The 22,638-nt window shown below is 34.0% G+C and overlaps 1 protein-coding gene and 1 long non-coding RNA gene across 11 annotated transcripts in view; one reads left to right on the top strand and one right to left on the bottom strand.

Moving 5' to 3' along the window:
* NBEA (neurobeachin) overlaps positions 1 to 22,638 on the top strand; it is a 661,793-nt gene that overhangs the window by 231,680 nt on the left and 407,475 nt on the right. For 6 of the 7 annotated variants that reach the window (XM_074330026.1, XM_074330023.1, XM_074330027.1 and 3 more), the window contains 2 exons: positions 16,359 to 16,513; positions 18,802 to 18,928. In XM_074330026.1, the coding sequence (XP_074186127.1) occupies positions 16,359 to 16,513; positions 18,802 to 18,928 (282 nt within the window). The remainder of the gene's footprint in view (positions 1 to 16,358; positions 16,514 to 18,801; positions 18,929 to 22,638) is intronic. The other variant, XM_074330024.1, reaches the window with a different exon arrangement.
* The window catches only part of LOC109449832 (uncharacterized), a 265,241-nt gene that overhangs the window by 178,055 nt on the left and 64,548 nt on the right, over positions 1 to 22,638 (bottom strand). The gene's annotated exons all lie outside the window — the stretch shown is intronic.

The raw sequence follows: 22,638 nt of genomic DNA, 5'->3' as shown, positions 1-22,638 counted from the left end.
TATGTGTGTGGTGATTAGCAAGAATTGTGTTTTTGTTTTACAGAGAAAAGATCAAGTTAGGAAATCAAATGTTTCTTAAACTGAAATGTCAAAAAATATATGTAGTCAAAGTATAATATCTATTCTATATTGCCTTTTCTAAGATCGTCAAACAGCTTTGTCCAAATTAGAGACAGTAATTTTTTAATTACATATTTTTTTCAGTTATAGTTGACAATATTATTTTATGTTAGTTTCAGATATGCAGCATAGTGGTTAGATATTTATGTAATTGATGCAGTGATCCCCCCACACCCCCACCAATTAGCCTAGTACCTACCTGGCACTATGCATCATTGTTGCCAACACCATTGATTATATACTCTATACTGTAGTTTAAATCCCCTTGACTATTTCTTAACTACCAATTCTTATTTCTTAATCTCATCACCTTTTTCACTCTGCTCCCCAGCCCCCCCTTTCCCTGTGGCAACCATCAGTTTATTTTCTGTATCTGTGAGTCTGTTTCTGTTTTGTTTGTTCATTATTTAATTTTGTTCTTTAGATTCTACACATAAGAGAGATCATATGGTATCTCTTTCTGAGTCCGACTTATTTCACTTAGCATAATGCCCTCGGGGTCTTATCCATGTTGTCCCAAATGGTAAGATTTCATTCTTTTAATTATGGTCGAGTATTACTCAATCACAATTTCTTTATCCAGTTGTCTATTGATGAGCACTTGGGTTGCTTTCATATCTTGGCTATTGTAAATAGTGCTGCAGTGAACACAGGGGTGCACATCTTTTAGAATTAGTGTTTTGGATTTATTCAGATAAGTACCCACAAGTGGAATTGCTGGGTCATAAGTTAGGTCTATTTTTAATTGTTTGAACCATTTTCCACAGTGGCTGCACCAATTTGTAATCCCACCAACAGTGCACGAGGATTCCCTTTTTCCCACATACTCATCAACACTTGTTCATTTATTTATTGATGTTAGCCATTCTGACAGGTATGAGGTGATATCTCATTGTGGTTTTGATTTGCATTTCTCTGATGATTAGTAACATTAAGCATGTTTTCATATGTCTGTTGACCATGTGTATGTCCTCTTTGGAGAAATGACTGTTCAGGTCCTCTGTCCATTTTTTTAATGGGATTGTTTGTTTTTTTGGTGTTGAGTTGTATGAGTTCTTTGTAAATTTTGAATATTAACCCCTTATCAGATACATCATTGGTGAATATCGTCTCCCATTCAGTTGGCTGCCTTTTCATTTTGTTGCTGGTTTCCTTTGCTGTGCAAAAACTTTTTAGTTTGATGTAGTCCCATTTGTTTTTCCTTTTGTTTCCCGTGCCCAAGAAGAGAGATCAGAAAAAAATATTACTAAGTGCAGTGTCACGGAGTTTATTGCCTATGTTTTCTTCCAGGAGTTTATGTTTTGGGGTCTTACATTTAAATCTTTAATCCATTTTGAATTTCTTTTTGTATATGGTGGTAAAAGGAGGTCCAATTTCATTTTTCTGCATGTGTCTGTCCAGTTTTCCCAACACCATCTATTGAATAGATTGTCTTTACCTCACTGTGTATTCCTGCTTCCTTTGTCACAAATAAAATGACCGCATATACATAGGTTTATTTCTGAGCTCTCTGTTCTGTTAAAGTGATCTATGTGTCTGTTTTTATGCCAGTACCATGCTGTTTTGATTACTATAGCCTTGTAATATAATATCTATTCTATATTGCTTTTTCTAAAATCGTCAAACTGCTTTGTCCAAATTAGGGACAGTGTAGCTTGGTGTCAGGTTGTATGATACCTCCAATTTTGTTCTTCTTACAATTCCTGTGGCTATTCGGGGTCTATTGTAGATCCATATAAATTTTAAGATTATTTGTTCTATTTCTATGAAAAATGCCAGTTGTATTTTGATAGGGATTGCATTGCATCTATAGATTTCTTTGGGTGGTATGGACATTTTAACGATGTTAATTCTTCCTACCTATGAACACAGTATATGCTTCCATTTGTATTTATTTTCTTCAATTTCTTTCTTCAGTGTCTTACAGTGTTCTGAGTACTGGTATTTCACCTCCTTAGTTAAATTTATTTCTAGGTATTTTATTTTACTTTTTTGGATGCAGTTGTAAATGAGATTTTTTTTTTCATTTTTCTTTCTGACAATTCATTATTGGTGTATAAAATGCAACCAATTTCTGAATATTAATTTTATATTCTGCTGCTTTACTGAATTCATTTATATTCTAATAGCTTTTATGTGGAATCTTTATGTATCGTGTAATCTGCAAATAATAGCCACTTCTTCCTTTCCAATCTGGATGCCTTTTATTTATTTTTCTTGTCTGATTGCTGTGACTAGGCATTCCAATACTGAGTAAAAGTCATGAAAGTGGCATCCTTGTCTTGTTCCTGATCTTAAGAAGAATACTTTTAGCTTTTCTCTATTGAGTATGATGTTAGCTGTAGGTTTGTCATATGTGACCTTTATTATGTTGAGGTATGTTTCCACTATTCCTACTTAGCTGAGAGTTTTATCATAAATGGATGCTGGGTTTTGTCAAATGCTTTTTCTGCATCTGTTGATATGGTTGTATGGTTTTTATCTTTGATTTTGTTAATGTGATATATCACATTAACTGACTTGCAGATATTGAACCAACCTTGCATACCAGAAATAGGTTCCACTTGATCATGCTGTATGACCTTCTTAATTTATTGGTGAATTTGGTTTGTTAATATTTTGTGGAGAATTTTTGCATCTATGTTCATCAAGCGATATCAGCCTGTAATTTTCTTTTTTTGTAATGTCTTTGTCTGATTTTGGAATCACGCTGTGGTGCCCTCATAAAATGAGTTTGGGATCTTTTTCTCCTCTTGAATTTTTGGAATAGTTTGAGAAGAATACATGTTAATTCCTCTTTGAATGTTTGGTAAAATTCACCCATGAAGCTGTCACGTCCAGTACTTCTGTTTGTTGGGCATTTGTTGATTAATGATTCAATTTCATTAGTAGTAATTGGTTGGTTCAGATTTTCTGTTTTTTTTTTTATTCAGTCCTGGAAGATTATATGCTTCTAGAAATTTATCCATTTCTTCCAGATTATTCAATTTTTTGGCGTATTATTTATAGTTTTTTCTATTTCTTTTGTGTCCATTGTCGCTTCTCCTCTTTCATTTCTGATTCTGTTTATTTGGGTCCTCTCTCTATTTTTCTTGATTAGTTTGGTTAAAGGTTTGTCAATTTTGTTAATCTTTTTAAAAAATAGCACTTGATTTCAATGATCGTTTGCATTTTTTTTTTTTTAATTCTCTATATCATTCATTTTCCACTCTGATCTTTAGTATTCATTCCTTGCGCTCACTTTGGGCTTTGTTTGCTGTTCTCTTTCCAGTTCCCTTAGGTGTAAAGTTATAGTGTTTATTTGAGATTTTTCTTGGTTCTTGAGGTAGGCTTATATTGCTATGAATTTCCTTCTTAGGATTGCTTTTGCTGGTCCCATATATTTTGGATTGTTGTGTTTTTATTTCATTTGTCTCAAGGTATTTAATTTCTTTCTTGATGTCATTGTTAACCATTCATTGTTTAAGTAACGTATTATTGAGTCTCCTTGCGTTTTTGTTTGTTTTGTAATTAATTTCTAGTTTCATACCATATGGTTGGAGAGGATGCTTGATATAATTTTAATCTTCTCGAATTTGGAAAGACTAGTTTTGTTGCATAATGTGTAGTCTATCTTGGAAAATGTCCCATGTGCACTTGAAAAGAATGTATATTCACTGCTTTGGGGTGCAGTGCTCTAAAAATATGAATTAAATCCATCTGGTCTAGTGTATTGTTACAGGCCACTGTTTCCTTGTTGATTTTCTGTCTTTTCATTGGTGTTAATGGGGTATTAAAATCCCCTACTATGATTGTGTTACTGTCGATGTCTCCCTTTGTGTCACTCAATATTTGCTTTATATAGAATATTTAGGTGCTCCTATGTTGAATGCATAGATGTTTACCAAGGTTATATCCTCTTGTTGGATTGATCCCTTTATCATCATGTAATGTCCCTCTTTGTCTCTTATTATAGCTTTTGTTTTTAAAGTGCCTTTTATCTGTTACAAGTATTACTACCTCAGCTTTTTTTCATTTCCATAGCATGAAATAACGTTTTCCATCCCTTTACTATGAGTGTAAAGTCTGTGTATGTCTTTCAATCTGAAGTAGATCTCTTATATCTCTTGTGTACAGCATATATATATGAGTTTTGTTTTCTTATCCATTCAGCTACCCTGTGTCTTTCGATTGGAACATTTAATTTATTTACATTTAAAGTGATTATTGATAGATACATAGTTACTGCCATTTTGTTATTCACATATGTGTGTGTGTTGTATGTGTTTATTTCTTTATGTATGTATGTATTTATTTTTCTCCTTCTTCTTTGTAAAGAAGTCCCTTTAACTTTTCTTATAATATTGGTTTTGGTAGTGATGAGATTTTTCCTGTCTGGGTAGCCTTTTTATCTCTCCTTCAATTTTAGATGATAGCCTTGCTTTGTAGAGTAGTATTAGTAATATGTCCTTGCTTTTCATCACTTTGAGTATTTCGTTCCAGTCTCTTCTTGCCAGTCCCTTCTTGCCTGCAAAGTTTCTGTAGAGAAATCAGCTGACAGTCTTATCTTTGAAATCACCTATTCAGTCCTCTGCTTCATCTGGTCTACTGCTGATTCCCTCAAATGAATTCTTCATTTTACTTCTGTATTCTTTATTTCTGAGTGGTTCTTTTTTATGGTTTCTATGTCTATTTTTTATGCTTACTATCTCTTTGTTGAAGTTCTCCCTGAGATCATTGAATATCCTTATAACCAGTGTTTTAAACTCGGTCTCTTGGAGGTTGGTTGCCTCCATTTCATTTAGTTCTTTTTCTGGAGTTCTGTCCTGTTTTTTGGGGGGACATGTTTCTTTGTTTCCTCATTCTGGCTGCCTCTCGTTATTCTGATGTGTTAGGTACATCTGCTATGTCTCCAGTCTTGGCCAGATGACCTTATGGAATAATAATAGTTGCCCTGTTGGACCCATTTGCACAGTCTCCCTGGTCACCTGTGCCAGGTGTCCAGGAGTGTCCCTTGTATGGATTGTGTGTTTCCCCCTGTTATAGTTGAGTCTTGATTGCTGTTGGCATGTTGGTAGGTGGGATTGACCCTCAGGCTGACAGACTGTGGTGTATGGCTGGCTATGTCCACAGCTTATGGGCTGCTGTGCGGGGTGTCTACCACATGGAGCAAGATTTGCTCCAGTGGCCTTTGGTGCCTGCTAAGACTGCACTTTGGGTGTGCTGCTTTTGGGGCTAATTTGGTGGTCCTCTGTTGTGATCTGAAACCAACCTCCAAGTATGTTGGTTCTCACACCTGTTGGTATAGGCCACAGTGCAGGTCCTGGTCAGCAACTGCCTGTGACCAGCCATTGACTACCTGGTAGGAGCTACAAAGTAATTCACAGTTGGTCATTGCCTGTGCTGGCCCTGGAGGCACGTGAGAGAGATGACACTGTGAACAAAGGATGATCGCCACCCGTACCGGCCTCAGGTAGCTCTACAAAAATCCCAGGGCACCCTGAGCCCTGCTGCCACCTGCTGGTTCCCATACAGCTCAGCTGCTGCTAGAGCCTTTGTTGGTATATAAATTGGGCGAGGTGGGGTGGGACGAGTGATATTCATAAGCTTGATGCAGATTTTGGTTTGGTGCCAGTGCTAAGACTGGATCTATTCAGTAAAAGTCTCAAAGCACACCAAGGTCACCCACCACCTGCGCAGTGCCCGTGGACCCCTGAGAGTTGTCCAAGAAAGAGTGCCATGCCAGCAGGGGTGGCTGCTCATCAATAAAATGCCTCTGGCGTTGCACTAGTTCAGTGGGGCAGGGTTCCTGGGTGTTACCAGGGTGGAGCATGCAGAGCTCACCAGGCCAATGCAGATTCAGATTTGTTCATGTGGGGGAGGGCTCCACACAGGAAAGATGTCACCCACCTTCCAGCTGCATGGGACGAAGATGCTACACTCATCCCTCTGTTCGAGCCTAGAGTTGGTGCCTGCAGTGAGTGAGTCTATATGCAGACCCTTTAAGAGGATATCTGGATTTTCTGCAGCTTTCCTTCCCTTCCCACCTGGGAGGGGGTTGGAATCACCACTGTTTTGCACAGATAAATGTTGTGGGGGCTCCTCTTCCCAGCATCAGTGCTTTGGGGTGGGGAGGCTGGCATCCCTTACTCCTTAGGGGTGGGGAAGTCTTGCATGGCTGAGATATTCCTCCTGATTCTCAACCACCACATGGTGTGGGGCAGTCCTGTTCTATGTCTTTGCCCCCACCACCAACTCAACGTGGCTACTTTATATCCTTAGTTATAGGATTTCTTTTCATCTACACTTCAGATGGTTCTCCAGGTTGATTGTACTATAATTTAGTTTTAATTTTAATGTGGTCATGGGACGAGGCAAGCACAATGTTTACTCTGCCATTTTGAATCCTCTAGAGACAGTAATTTTTTAGTGTTTAGGGGTAGAAGTGTGGCACTAAAGTCATCTTCAGTAAGGATGAATTATCTTTTTTATATATAAATATAATTTAAACTTTGCATATGCACATTTTGACCAGTGTCTTACACATATTTCTTGAAAATGAATTCTGTAAATACAAATGGCATTAGTCATCATGTTGGATATAAAGATGAATAAAATTACTTTTGTCTTCTATGAACTAAGAGTAGCAAAAGGACGTAAAATGTTTGCAAATAATTGTCATATAAGATAAACTGTGTTAAATGTCATAAATTTTAAAAACTAAAAATAATAGGGTCTGTAAATATAGGAAAATATTTCTTTTTTTAAATGGTTTGTATTAATAATATATTCAGATGTTCATTTATTCAGTTCCTCGGACATTCCTTATGCCATTTCATATTGATGTTCCTCTATCTCACCAGTTTGGTTTATGGTCTCAGGTTACCTGTGTGTTTATGAGTATATGTAAATATATGCATGTAAGTATCTCTAATTATATAGCCCTATAAATCTATATATGTAAATAATTTTTACAATAATTGAATTTATGGTTATGGAAGTTTTATGTTCCATTTAATTTTAAATTATCTAAATTTTGTTAAAATACAGAACAATAAATGCAAAGAACTATTTTGATTTTCACAGGAGAATCCAATGAAATAAAGATTAAGTCAAACATTTTTAATTTGGATTATTGTTAGAACAATTTTTTTTCATTAAAACTTAATCACTTGAGTTCCAATATTTTTAGCTACTCAAAATTTATTACACTTTTGAGAATATTGCTTTTTAAAAAAACAGAACTTTTTGTTGTTGTTACCGGTAGCATTTGTGCAAAATGCAATGGAAGTGAAATCATTATTCCAAATTGCATACATAGAAATGAAATCGAGGTACACAAAGCGTATTTCAATTCTTTTTAGGAAAAGGACTCCAGTGTAGTTAATATATGCAGTAGCTCAAGTACTATCAAATGTAAATGATGAGGTGATATTGATGAAAAGAGGGGATTGAGGTCTCAGGGGGCGCTGATGACGGATTGAACAGAAGCGGCCTTGCACTGCACGTAACTCAAGTCTGTCGTCTTCACTGCTCAAAGCCATAATGGGAGGTGGCAGTCTGAAATGAGTTGCCAAGGCAAAGAGTATTATTTTTGAAATGCTTTCACACAAATCACTAGGCCCTGCATACAACTTAGTTTCATGCTTTAATGTCATCAGGAGGCACAAATTGGTGTGTCTAATTGTTTGCCACCTGCCAGCAAAATGAGCTGCCAGCCAGCCAGACGGGTTTGATTGTCTGTCAGCCATTCAATAGATTGAGAGTGACAACATCAAAAATTTAACTTCAAACTCTGGAGCTTTGAGCAGCTTTTCCAAGACATCATCCCCCAAGTGTTTCTGGACAACTGCATTTTTCAATTATATTTCCAAAATATTGCTACCATTTGCCTTATCTGTTTTAAGGTAACTATAATTACATTATGAAGTATATAAACATATTTCTGAAGCACTAAAGCCTGAAACCCAAGTTATGACATGTCTTTTAACATCAGATTGAATTCCTTGAAAATGGATCCAAGATGACAGGCTTTAGAATAAAAGTCCTGAATACTACCAGTTTCAAACACAGAATTATCATGGGCCTTACTGCACCAATAATGTACTTATCATTTTTATCTTTAGTTGAAAAATAGCTATGAACTCAGTTGCTCATTTCTTTATAACTAAATCATTCTTAATAACAATATTGTAAAACCCCCATGGAATCCACTAGGGTTTCACTTTAGCCAGTAGTTTATTAGTTCTATTGCAAACATACTAACAATGTTTTCTTTATACTTATTCTAGATTGTAAGGTTGGAAATAACTTTCTAAAACAACTGATGTGATTTGAGTTCTGTTAACTTAAGTTCTCCGTAGGGTGTTTCTCACTGCTTAGAATTGGAGCCATGATGAATTTCAGTGCTTTGAAGTTTGTTTCTTATTTTTTGAAGTTAATTTTCATTAGGTAAACTGCAATGGCAAATTTTAGAAGCAGAATTAACTAAAATAAACATTTTTTTTATTTTAGTATTAAATCTTTCACCAGGTTGTATTACAAAATATATAAATATTCTTACCTACATATATGGAAAGTACTGATTTTTTTGACCCCCATTTCCTCCCACATCATCTGTGAAGAGTTAAGTAAATGTCATTGATTACACTGAGTGGCCCTAACAAATTTTTATTTTTTATTTGTATTTTTAAAATTTATGTTTGTATATTTATGGATTTTGTACAGCAGTGAAAATGCTAGAGATCCTCTGGTATTATTATAGAGTGAGAAACCACTGTGTGTGTCTAGCAACTACAATGTAAAACTATAACAGCTTTTCTAATGTTCTATCACTGTAAAGCAAAGAGAAATACTTTGGTTCTATTTCTAACAGAAGCACTTAATAATCTCACCATGGAACTCATAAATTAAGTTGCAAAGTTTCTCAAAATACTGTCTCTTTTGGTAGATTTCTACATAGATTTATGGCTTATAAAATATTCTGGCTGTACTATATTTTTTATGTATTAGTAACCTTGTAACTTTTAGGTTGGGGTAATGCGGTTCTCCTAACCCATCAATTAAGCTTTACCTTATCTTTTATACTAAAATTTTAATCCTATGTATCCACATATTTTTAATCACTTGAGAATTTGGTATGTATCTGTGGTTTAGCTCAGTCATGATTCCTCAGGGATTCTTGAGATTTCCCCTTTAGTTTGGACAAAAGATTTAAAAAAAAAAAAAAAGCAAGGGACATTGTGTTTCTCCATACATTTTAACTGTTATTATGTTTAGAAAATTATTTTAAATCTAGGCTATCACCAGAAGCTTCTCTAGCTAACAAACGTGGATCTTACAGGATTTATACTTCATCCCTTAGGATTTTGCAAACCTGTTTATATTCGAATTTCTGGGTTTGATATGTTCAGGCAAAATAGTCTGAATTTTTTTTCCCTCAAACGTTAATATTCTTGCTTCCAAGTGTTTCACTCTCTGAGAAAGAAAATCTCTTAAAATAAAATATATTTTAAAAATCTGATAGGACTAAAAAAGCAACGTAGATAGCCTTCATATTATTAAACTTAAAGTACAAGCTTAAGTTAGGTATTTTTTCTCTAGGTTTTTAACATTAACATTCTTTACGTTAATGCTGAGGATGACAATTTACAGTACATAATAAATAAACATTTCATAGATTTGATGGAATCCTCGTACATTGACTTCTTTAAACTTAGAATTAAGTAAGATTATAAAAAATTACCATTACTGCTGAGGACTTCAATTTCTGTTCTTGTAGTTTCTAATTTTTTTTAAAAAAGTATTTTGATTATATTATTTAGAGGACAAACAAGTAAATGTAAGCCAAATTGATTAAAAATCTGCCACATTTCAAAATCTCTCTGATATCTAGTCACTGGAATCCCAGCTTTTATACTTCATATGCCCTGGGTATAGTATTTTAAGGCTAATTACTAGAAGGTGCAGTTTTGGTGGTATCATAATTTTCCCAATTTTGTTGCCTTTGTCTCTCTTGGCATTTACAGATAGTCAGTGAGCTGAAACAGTATCTCTCTTTAAAGGGCAGCTTGATAAAATACATAATTATTTCTTATATGTATTTTTTCTATTGGTGTTCTAAATATTTTATAAAATAGGGACTCATAAAACATGAAAACATCATAGCAATAATCTTGTGATTTCTCATGAACATCAGTAAATTGAAATGTCTCCCTAAAATCAGTAGCAGATTGTTTTTCTCCAAAGTCCCAATTTTTTCTTAAAATAAATGTTTTACATCTATAAGCCTTGCTGGGGGGGGGGGGGTGTTGTGATAACCTGGAAATTAGGAGATCTGGCTACTAATAATGGGTCTCTTTGTAATCAGTTGTGTGACCTCTGTCTAGTTCTTGGGCTCTCGGACTCAGATTCCCAACATTCAGAATAATGCATTTCTACCAAGTCCCATAAAATTTCAAAATTCTATGAAAAATGAAATGGTCTTGTAATTAGTCTCAAAAAAGTAATCAATGGCTGTTTTTAAACTTGATTGAAAGACCTCTATTCTGCCTATATAGTAAAAACATTTTAAAAATTTAAAAAAGAGAGAGAGAGAGAGAAGAGAAGAAAAATAGAAAGACTTGAATCCCACAAAAATATGACATATCCATTTTGAAAGCTACTTTAGGCATCGGCATCTCTCAAATGGATTTCTTCTGTAACTTCCTAACTAGCCTCATATTTAATATGCTTTCTTCCCCAAATGTATATTCTACATTTATGCCAGAGACGTTTTTCTTCAATACAAAACTGATGAAGATCCTGAAATAATTTCTTGTTATTATACAATAAAGAATGAACTTGTTAGTTTGCAATGGAAAGTCCTCACCTTTCACCCGTTTTAAGGATCTTTTTGCAATTTCTTCAGTCTCCTATGTTTTGTCATCTCTTTGCCTAAGTTTACTATTGAACTTTTGTCCTCTTGCCTAATTTCGGTTGATCCTTTTAGATTCAGCTCACTCTTAACTCTGTGCATAACTCTGATCAGAACAGTTATTGAAATATATTGCACAGTTGATTTGTTTTTCTCTTGTATTTCCTTCAAGTATCTCTAAGGCATGGGTAGTGTCTTAATTGTCTTTGTATTCCATTAACCTGTCAGTGTTCAGTAAGTGTTACAGAAAGGAGGGAGGGAACAGAAAGAAGAAAGGGATTCTTACACAGTGCTATGAATAATTAGGAAGCTCAATTGCTTTAATGAGTCACTATTGAAAAGCCCTTTCTTACCTTCAGTATCTCAGTTTATATTTAGGACAAATCTTTGAGGTACACAGTTAAGGTAGTATCCTTTTGACAAAGTCACAGAACTAATTAATGGAGACCCCAAGATTCTGTCCTTGGACCACTTCTTCTACCATTTTCACTCACTTCTTTGGTGATTTCATCTATGATCCTAGCATTAAATAGCATATAGGCTGATGATTCACAAATTTATGTCTCAGCCCAAACCTCTCTCCTGTACTAGATATTCATCTATCCAACTGCTTATTCAGCATCACTACTTGCATGATTAATAACTTAACAGTTTTTTTAAAAATCCTGCTCCAGTCCCAGTTATCCCAATCTTAGTTAATGGCAGCTCTGCTCTTTCAGTTGCTTGAGGGGAAAATCTTTACACCATCTTCCACTTTTCTCACACCCACATCCATTCTTTTGCAAATCCTGTCTGCTCTGCCTTCTTAATATAGTCAAAATTTGACCCACTTTTCACCACTTTCACTTTGCCATTCCAATCCAAACTACTATCATTTCTTGTTTGGATTATTGTATGTTTCCAATCGCCCCCTTCAACCCGCCCATTACATTTCCCCCCTTAAGTCATTCCTTAACACAGCAGCCAGAGTGATCCTATTGTAGCCTAAGATCACATTCCTTCCTGTTCATAAGCTATTAATAATGGCTTCTGATCCCATCTGAGAAAACAAACAAACAGTGGATTACAAGGACCTATGATCTGAGCTCATCTCTTAAAACTTTCCACGTTAATCAATCTTCTCAAGTCAAACCAACCTTTTCCCTGTTCCCTCTGCCTGTGAGACTCTTCCTTAGATAATATCCTCACGGCTTGTTACTTCACCCCCTTCAGTGTTTCCTCAAGTACCACCTTTTAGCCATCCTTCCAATAATATGCCTTATGCTTTGTTTTTCTCATAGCACTTGTATTTATGTCTTTCCCTATTGGAATGCAAATTCCATGAGGGCAGAGAGTTTTATCTGTTTTATACATGGCTATATATGAACACCGAGAACAGTCGCTCACATATCCTAGTGCTTAATAAATGTTTGTTAAATGAATGAATGAATTTTAGATCACACCCCAACTCTCTGGCTTTGAGAGAGGATAAATTCAGTAGTGGAAGTATTTGTGCTTATATGTATTATGCTTCACTCAGTGTATTACAGAACATGTAATTAATCACTCAGTGGAACATTTTATTGAAGTGAATTAGAAAGCGTAACTTCCTGGCTTGTGCTGTTTTGATAACATTTAACCATCTTGGAGTATGTGAAGGTTATATGTATATAAGGGAATTATCCACTCTTTAATTTACTGTCTTAAAGGTGTGGGACAGAAGTACAAAACTGGGTGGGAAAACATGGGAAGGATATTCTTAAGATAGATGAATGTAATTGGTAAATTGTGTGTAGTGTAGAGGAGTCTAGGATTACCTGATCTACAAGAAGAGTGGAATATGTTAGTAGTTGAGATTGGAGGGACATAGCTTTTGTGTCAGAGCATATATTTTTGAAATCTATATAAATATTATGTGCTCACCCTAGAAAAAGTGTATGTATTCCAGAAAGTTGTGTGTATTTCAGGGTATTTGTGCACCCCAAGTGGGTACATAGACTCCTACGTAAGCCTTTGGAGTAGGTGGAATAGGTAACCAAGAGGAAAGTTGGATGACAATCTGATAGAAGATTTTGTAAGAGTAGAATTTCATTTTCATGTATAAGTAGTCGAAAATACAAAATAACATTCCAAAAGATAACTAATGCGTTATCAACACATACTGATAAGTGTAAACTTTCAAATTATTTGTAAATAGATTGCTTAGGACACAGAATGGTTTGAGGTGTTAGGGAATAGATAGTCAGTGAAGAAATGGTATGAAGGATAAGAATATACAGTCCTCTGATCCAGAATAACAATTTGGCCATAATAATCAAAGGGGAAATAGTAGTTCTTATAAATGGATAAAGTTGTAGACTGAGAAAGAATCTGAAAAATCAATCACATCCAGCTGCCCCTCTCTCCACTCAACCCTTGTGTCATGATCATCCTGGCCAGCTGAACATGGAGCTCATAAAAGTTACTAACAATTTATTCCCCTTGTTCCTAATTTGATATTTGGAGATATGATGTAAGTTTCCTTTGTTTCCTTATCATATACCTTCAGATTTTAAAAAATTGGTATAATTTTTTTTCTTTTTATTTTATTTTATATTTTAATCTCTTCTCCTTTCCTCACATGGCTTGTTCTGCAGATCTACTGTCATCATAATTGTTCCTTATGGATGTGATGCTCTTTGTCATTATTCTTGAAATATGGTGCCTAAAACCACTCATAGGATTTTGTTTATGAGGTCTGACAATCACAAAGCGTATCAGGTTTATTGCTTCTTTCCATCTGAGTACTGTTGCTGATGTAGACCCAGATTGCATCAGCACTTTTGGGAGCCATAAAAATACTAATAATAGCTAAAATGTATTGACCACTTACAATATTCCAGGTAAAGTGCTAAGTACTTTATATGCATTATGCCCTTTTATCTTTATAACAAGCTAATGAGGTACAAGCTATTGAAACTAATTTTAAAGGTAAGGAAAATGGAGCTTAGAGATTTTGGCTTGCCTAATACCACACATCTGGTAATTGTTGGAGGTAGAATTCTAACTCAGGTCTGCCTGACATTAATAGCTGGGCTTTTAGCCATCGTGTTACTGTATTTATATACCATGCCACACTTTCAGACTCTGCTGAGTTTACAGTCAATGAAGTGTCTGGAGGCTTTCATATCAATTACTATTAAATCAGATACTTTCAGATTTTTGGAGACAGACATACAATCTTTGCATTTATTTACAAGCCATCGTTACAGGTTATTGACATTAAACTTTTCTTTCTCTCATCCATGTAATTAACTTTTCATAATATACTTCTTAGCCTTAGCACTTGGCAAAAGACCTGTAATGGTCTTACAGAGAGATTTTGCACATAGTTGGCAATGAAATGCTAATTAGGAATCTTTGGTAATAGTTTTTCTACCATCTTCAAATTCGTCTCACAGCACTGCCAATCAGCTTGTGTTTCTTTATTTTACCCATAAGGATTTTAATGACAGATGTAGAAAAAGTATTATAGTTTCACTGATGACTTCTCTTCAAGTCAAGAATTTATCATTTTGTTTTTTTGCTAGACAGCCAATGAAATAGTGCATCTCAACATTATTTTAGAGGTTTAGAGAAGAATTTTGATAGTAAACCCAAAATTACAGTTTGTTCTTCTTTAAATTTTTCTTTATGTAGATGATTATGACTAGATACTTTATATCTTATAGGCAGAGCATTATTTCACTTTAGACAGTGGTGACAATTACTAACATTTATAAGACATCTCATAACTGACAAAGTCCTTTTAAATACAGTCTCATTTATTCTCCCCTCTTATATGTGCAATAAATGGCATTCATCTTACCATTTTTATAGTGAGAAATTAACTTCAGATCATACAGCTTGAGAATGATTTAGTTCTCATGACTTAGTCTTCTAAGTCCACATCCTATATTCTTTCCATAATGTCCCACTGCCTCTCAATGAAATAAATGAAGTCATTAGATAAGGAATGGCTAATAAGGAAGTCAGATTGCTGAAAACATAATGTGTGCTTTTGGTGATTTAGTAAGATAGTTGAGAATTCAAGGTTGAGTCTAATGAATTTGACTGTATCCATAAAGAGAAAAGAAGAAAGTACCCAGAGATAATGAAAAAAAAAAATTTTGACATGTGTAAAATTATTTAAGGTTATAATACCTTTGGTTACAAAAAAAAATTCTAAGAACTCTTAAAATTGAGAATAATAATTCTTACAAAGTTAGAGTTTTGTCATTGAAGAAGTCATTGGAGACATTAACAAAAGTGTTTCTTTGAACAAAATAACAGTAGTAAGGAGGCTTAAGCTATAGACTTATTTGAGAACAAGCCATTGATATGGATTCCTTTAAGTAGAGCTTTTTAATGGGAAAATCATAAAACACAGATACATTTGAAGACCTAGTTTAGGTTGGATAGTTTTGTACTGTCAGTCGCCAGTTCTCAAGCATTACACTTGAGCTTAAAACATCTCATCATCTGCTTTCTAAGATAAATAAGTTCAATGACAGTTGAGTAGAGCTTAAAAGTGTGTGTTAAATGATATTGCAGTGCTGTAAACTTTGGGAAGAATGAAGCTTCCTTGTAGAGAAATGAAGATATTTAGCTTTTAAATTGACGAATATTCATATTCATTTATAATTTAAAGTTAACACAATGTAATCTTCAGACTTTTGTTATGAAATTCATTTAACTATGCTAAAAAATACAGGAGAAAATACTCAACTCCTGTGTTCAAAAAGTCAAAGCTTAAAAGCAAAATAGATTTTTCACCAAATGTCTAGTGTATCACCTTAATTTTTTTTTATTATAATGACATTCCTACTCTGAAAAACAACTCAATTTTGTTTAAAAAAATAAAATATAGCCTTATAAGGCCATTATATGTTATCAGTGTTCCTTTCTTTTTTTTTTCTTTATTATGAAGAAGCTTTCAAAGTTCTTCTGACTATTTTACATATGGAGAATGTAATGTAGGTAAGATAGACATATTATGTACATTTTGCAAAGAGAGCCCCGTGTGCATATGCAAAATATTCTAACTTGAACACATATTTTTCTAGTTTTCCCAAATTTATAATTATAGCCCACATGCCATCTTGAAAAAGGTTTGCAAACTTGAAATCTTACATAAATGTTTGCCACATGAATTCTAGTGGTCAACACACTTTACAATGTATCCTTAATATCCATATTGTTTTCACCAATGAAGTGTGCTCAGAAGTTTAAAGAGGAAGGAGAGAGACAAGACAATTCTGTTGACTATGTGTATCTGCCATGGTAGGATTAGAATTCATCCTGACCTTGTGTTGATTATTATTTTCCATCATTTCTTTCTTCACAGGAGTGTCGTGGTGCCTGTGAAGAAGCCACCTCCAGGTAGTTTAGCTGTCACCACGGTGGGAGCCACTGCTGCTGGAAGTGGGCTGCCAGCAGGCAGCACCTCTAACATATTTGCTGCTACTGGAGCTACACCAAAAAGTATGATTAATACAACAGGTATTGTCCTTATATATTTTTGTGATACCTCATCTTTTTCTTTCTGTTTTTTATATCTTCATTTTTCTGCTTAGTTGGCCTTAAGAATAAAATACCCTGATCATTTAAGGTTACCTTAGTCTTTAAGAAGGTTATACTTTGTTACTAACCTTTCAGAATGTGTCTGTAGTTCTAGGTTGTATTTTTTAGTGGTCATCTTAGAGGACACTATTAGTTTTGGTTTTGAGTCTTCTCAAAACGTAGTGCTATTTACTTTCAGAGTGAAGTCAGATTGCTGAAAGGTATTTGGGGAGCAAAACCAAATATAATTGGAATGCTGAAGTTTGATATGTAATAGTGAAGTGTATCAAGAATAACAAGATATGTTAAATATGTTAGTGACAGAAAACAGATTTAGTGACTTTGAATCTTAATGTATTTTTTTTTTTTTTTTTGCTAAATCATCTTAAGGGAAAGCAGAGCTCCCCTAAGAACCTTCATGATAAGCAAGAGCTTCAACTTGATAAAAAAATGCATGTGAATAAGAACCATTGTTTGACATTGAATTAATTTATATACTTAGATTACAGTTGTATCCAATTCATTGTCCAACATTTTCCTAATGATTCTAGGAACAGAAAATTCCAAATCACTACAAATTTTAAAAGCCTGCCTAAAATTGCCTCTTTTTCTTTTCTTTTCTTTTCTTTTCTTTTCTTTTTTTTTTTTTTGGTAAATTTCCAGAAATGTTCCTGTTGATTAATAGCTAAATAAATCCTTACCCAAATCTTTGTGATTCCATTTTAGGTATTTATACAACGCAAGATGATCCCTGACTTTTCTTCCCTGACTATAGTAGCCTTCTCTTCTCCAAACTGTATAGCCTTGAACTTTTTCCATCTATTATCATTACTTAGATTCCTCCCATTTTTTTATTAATTTCATAGCTCTTCTTTGTGCTTTTTGTATATATCTTGTTTATCATACCACCTGAGTCTGACATTATCATGAAAAACACATTTATGGGGTTGTAGTAAGTAGAATGTGCTCTTACGAAGCACATTTATATGAGCAAATAAACATCACTTATGGCATTGTGTTAAGGAACATAACATCTTTGATTTATCTATATTATAAATAAATATTTATATCTGTCTTCTCTGAAGACTTTATATAAAGTTTTTGTATTCAGTTTACAATCTTACTCGTTATACTCATTTTGCTTTCTAGAAATATGCATAAAAAATGTTTTTCTTTTACCAAAATGTATACCAGAAAAAAATGTTAAGATTTTGGAAATGTGCCAATGCAGTAGAAAAAATCTGCATTTGGTATTTTTTTAAATAAGTCCTTATTTTTAAAATATAGGTAAATGAAAAACTAAGCCACCTCTTTTTATATAAAACAAGTTATTTTCTTCTAATTTCTATTTCATGAATTAATAATAGACATAGAAAGCAATGGTAGCAAGAAGTCTAGAGGTAGTATAAAGTATATAATATTACAATGGAAAACAAAATGTAAGTAATAAACCTTCTTAGACACACACACACACACACACACACACACACACATACACATTTTGTGGGCCAACATCTAAATTGGGCCCATTGACCAGTTTATATTTTGACAATGTAAGTGTTAGAGAGTGGAAAATCCTAGTAAGCAACTCAGTTTTACTGGAATTAGTGTAAGATAAGATAATATTTAGGAACACTAGATGTCTCTCAACTCCATAGCTATTTCGTATACTTGCATGGTTATTATAGAAAAGTCTGTTCTAAAATGGAACCTTCATATCGTTGAAGAGAGCTCATTATTTTTAAATCAGGTACAATTATATTCATTATAGCCCTTCTTAAGCAATCATTTTATCAAAATAAACTTTTGATGCTGCACTGCCACAAATTTATGCTCAGTTTATTGTAAATTATGTCTTAAATGTTGAAAACTAAAAATATTACAGCATAAGAATAAAACAAATTTTTCACATCTAAATTTGCATTGTTTTATCAGCCTCATTTTATCTAAAGTTACTTTCATTTGTTGATGTCTTTTATTTATACCCCATTTGTAATATGTACTTTTGTTAGATTAATATAAGTAAATCAACTGGATTTTATGCAACACTTATTATTTATAATTATACAGTTATTAGTGTTCTAATGGCCAAATGATTTTTTAATTGTGAAATTCTGTTTTGAAATTCAGATAAGTAATTCTTCAAAATCAGATAGTAATGATGTACTGAAAATTATCTTGTTCAATAAATTTATGTTTAAGGCTAAAAATTATTATTTTGGACACAGGTGCAGTGGATTCAGGGTCCTCCTCCTCTTCCTCCTCTTCTAGTTTTGTGAATGGTGCTACTAGCAAAAACCTTCCAGCTGTACAAACTGTTGCTCCAATGCCAGAAGACTCGGCTGAAAACATGAGGTATACAGTGCTATTTGTTTTGTTTTTTACTCATTTCATTCCCTCCTGCCCTCTCACACGTAGTGAAATGGTACAGGAACACAAAGGTATATAGTTACGAATTCTTGAGAATGGTTAAATAGGTATTTTATGACTACATTTCATAATTGTATTGTTTTAATATGTTTAGCTAGTTATTCATTATATATAAATCTGGTGTTGTATTTCAGACTCCAGAGATCTTGAATGACTTTCAGACATTGACTCTGCTGAATTTATAACCCATTGTCATATAGCACGTTACTGTTTCCAATAAAGTAAAAACATGTACAATTGGTAACATGATAAAAGTGGGCATCTTTGGGGACAACCGGATGGCTCAGTTGGTTAGGGCGTGAGCTCTGAACAACAGGTTTGCTGGTTTGATTCCTACATGGGCCAGTGAGCTGAGCCCTCCACAACTAGATTGAAGACAACGAGCTGCCACTGAGCCTCAGGAGGGGCGGCTGGATGGCTCAGTTGGTCAGAGCTTGAGCTCTCAACAACAAGGTTGCGGGTTCAATTCCTGCATGGGATGGTGGGCTGCGCTCCCTGCAACTAAGATTGAAAACAGTGACTGGACTTGGAGCTGAGCTGCACCCTCTACAACTTGATTGAAGGACAACGACTTGGAGCTGATCAGCCCTGGAGAAACACACATTCCCCAATATTCCCCAATAATTTTTTTTTTTTTTTAAATTGGGCATCTTTGAGGTGGTAATGAAAAGTTTAAAATATAGACTTTCAAAATAAATCTTTTATGTTATATATAATATATATAATTGGGACTTGAATAACCAAACATTATATTTTTTATTGTGATTAACAGTTAAAAATGGTTTTTAGTAGCATATCAAAGAGTGCTCCTAGAAGAGACTGGGCCATATTTTTGGAGTTAAATTGCACATACACATACGCACACACATGTACGTATAGGTATTCACATTTTTGTATAGGTAAATAACAGACAACTTTTTATTACCAAAAAGGTTTTTACACATTGTTGTGGGTATATTCATGTTATTAATTTAAGTATCACACAAATGCAGTGTGTAAAAGCTCAATGAACAAATGAACAATGCTAACATTGGGTCATGGTAGCCTCACCCAAGTCAAGTAGTAGAATGTTACAGGTACCCAAGAAGCCTCCACACTGTGCTCCTTTTCCTATCACTATTCTTGCTTCTCTTCAATTCACCACCCTGACTTTTAATAGTAGGTTAGTATTATCTTTTTGAATTGTATATAAATGGAATTGCACAGTATGTATTATTTTGTCTCTGGCTTCTTTTGTTCAATATTATGTTTATGCAATACATCCACATTGCATGTATGTAGCAATAATTTGTTTATTTTTATTCCTTTGTGGGTGTACATTACAATTTATTAATATGTCTTACTGATGATGATGATTGGAATTTTCCTGTTTGGAGCTATTACAAATAATGCTGCCTTTTACATAGAAATGCTGCCTGTATATTACTCTTGGATTTACTGCACATTTGTATGCGTATCTGTTGGGTACCTTAGACTAGAATTGCTGATTCATAGTGTTTGTGCAAGTTCAATTCGGCTACATAATGGGTTTTCCACAGTGGTTATGTAAGTTTACTAACACAGCAGCAGCATATGACTGTTACTATTTCTTCATTTCTTTAACAATGCTTAGTATTGTCACCTTACATTTTAGCCAGTTTTTTATTTTCAGTTGCATTTTTCTGATGATTAATGAAGTTGAGCACCTTGTTATATATTTATTAGTCCTTTGGCTTTCCTCTTTTGTGATTTGTTTGTTGAAAACTCCTTCCCATTTAGAAAAAAAAAAGAAACTTGAGTTGTTTGTCTTCTTATTAATTTATGAAGGTTCTTTATGCGTTTTGAAAATGAGCCCTTAGATATATATAAATCTCCCTTCTCCCATTCTGTGGCTTTTCTTATTATCTAGATGGTTTGTTTTGATCAACAGAAGTTGTAAGTTTTAATGGAACTCAGTTTATCAAGTTTTGTTAGTGCTTTTTCTGTTATAGATGATCTTTGCCTACATTTTCCATAACTTATCTTCTGGCTGCTTTTTACTCTTTGCTTTTTACATTTAAAAGTAGCATCCATCTGGAATTGAATTTTTGTGAATTTAATGAGGTGGGGTGTAATGTGGATGTCAAGATGACCCAGCATCATTTATTTGAAAAACTCTTCTTTCCCAATGCTCTGTCACTTTTGTCCCAAATCAGATGTCCCTACATACTGGATTCTTGTGTGGCAATCAGTTCTGCCCCACTTGTCTCTTTGTATATCCTTGTATGATACTGTCATAATTAGCTTTAGTGTTTTAATAAAGGTCGGTATCTTGCTGATTTAGATCTTCCCGTGTTGTCCTTTTTCCAAGAAAGTCTAAGCTTTTCTTGATGCTTTGCATTTTCATTTGTATTTTAGAATTAGTTTGACAGTCTCCAAATTAAAAACAACTTGCTGGGCTTTGGCAATGAATGCAAAGTAGAGATGTATTGCAACTGGCATTATTGTGTCTATAAATCTCTTTCAAGATTTGACTTCCAAACTGTGAACATCATTCATTCCTTCCATTTCTTTATTTAGTTTATCTTAAAATTTCCCCAGTAACCATTTTTAGTTTTTTCTATAGAAGTCCTACATATTTCTTCTTTTATTTATTCTGAGGATTTTAATATTTTATATTTGTATCTTTTTTCTGTAGTTTTCAAATCAACTTTGAGAGCATTTGTTTATATTGTTTAAATGCAATAAAATACTCATTTTGATTGTACATTTTAATGAGTTTTGATGAGTTTACATATCCATATAACCTCCACCACAATCAAGATATAGAATATATTCTTGGCCCCAGCTAGCCCCCTTGTGTCCCATATGTAATTCAACCCATCCCTTCCCCAGGCAAACATGTGCTTTTTAGTATTAAAACTTAAATTTGTCTCTTCTAGGGTATCACATAGGTGGAATCATACAGAGTATACATTTTTGTTTCTGCCTTCCTTCACTCAGCTTTTGAGATTTTGAGACTCATCCATGTCTTTTTGTTTATATGAGTAGTCCATTCCTTTTCATTACTGAGTATTGTTCTGTTGTATTGTTATCCCACAATTCATCTATTCACTTGTTAGTAGACATCTCAGTTTTTGTTTTGTTTTGTTTTTACAGTTTGGGGCTGTTATAAATAAAGGTCTCTGGGACATTTGAGTATAAGTCTTGTCACAGACATATGTTCTTGGATAAATAACAGTAAAATTGCTGGTTGAATAGTAAGTGTCCTGGACTTATGATGATTAGACTTAGGGGTTTTTTGACTTGATGATGGTGAGAAAGCGATATGCATAATAAATTATATGAAATGTTCAAAACTGTATTATAAAATAGGCTTTGTATTAGATGATTTTACCCAACTGTAGACAAAAGTACATGTTCTGAGCACATTTAAGGTAGGCCAGGCTAAGCTTTGATATGTGGTAGGTTAGGAGTATGAAATGCATTTTTGACTTAAGATTTCTTCAACTTGAGTTTATCTGGGTGTAACCCCATCGTAAATAGAGGAGGATCTGTATATGCTTGTCTTTATAAGAAACAGCTGAGTCGTTTTGCAATGTGGTTGTATCATTTTATATTTCTGTCAACAATGTATAAAAGTTCCATTTGCTCCATATTCTTGTCAACACTTGGTA

This window comes from Rhinolophus sinicus, linkage group LG04 (genome assembly GCF_036562045.2).
Source record: "Rhinolophus sinicus isolate RSC01 linkage group LG04, ASM3656204v1, whole genome shotgun sequence".
In the NCBI taxonomy this organism is placed as follows: Eukaryota; Metazoa; Chordata; class Mammalia; order Chiroptera; family Rhinolophidae; genus Rhinolophus; species Rhinolophus sinicus.
Note: the sequence above shows the minus strand (reverse complement) of the source record. Positions and strands in the feature narration are given on the sequence as shown.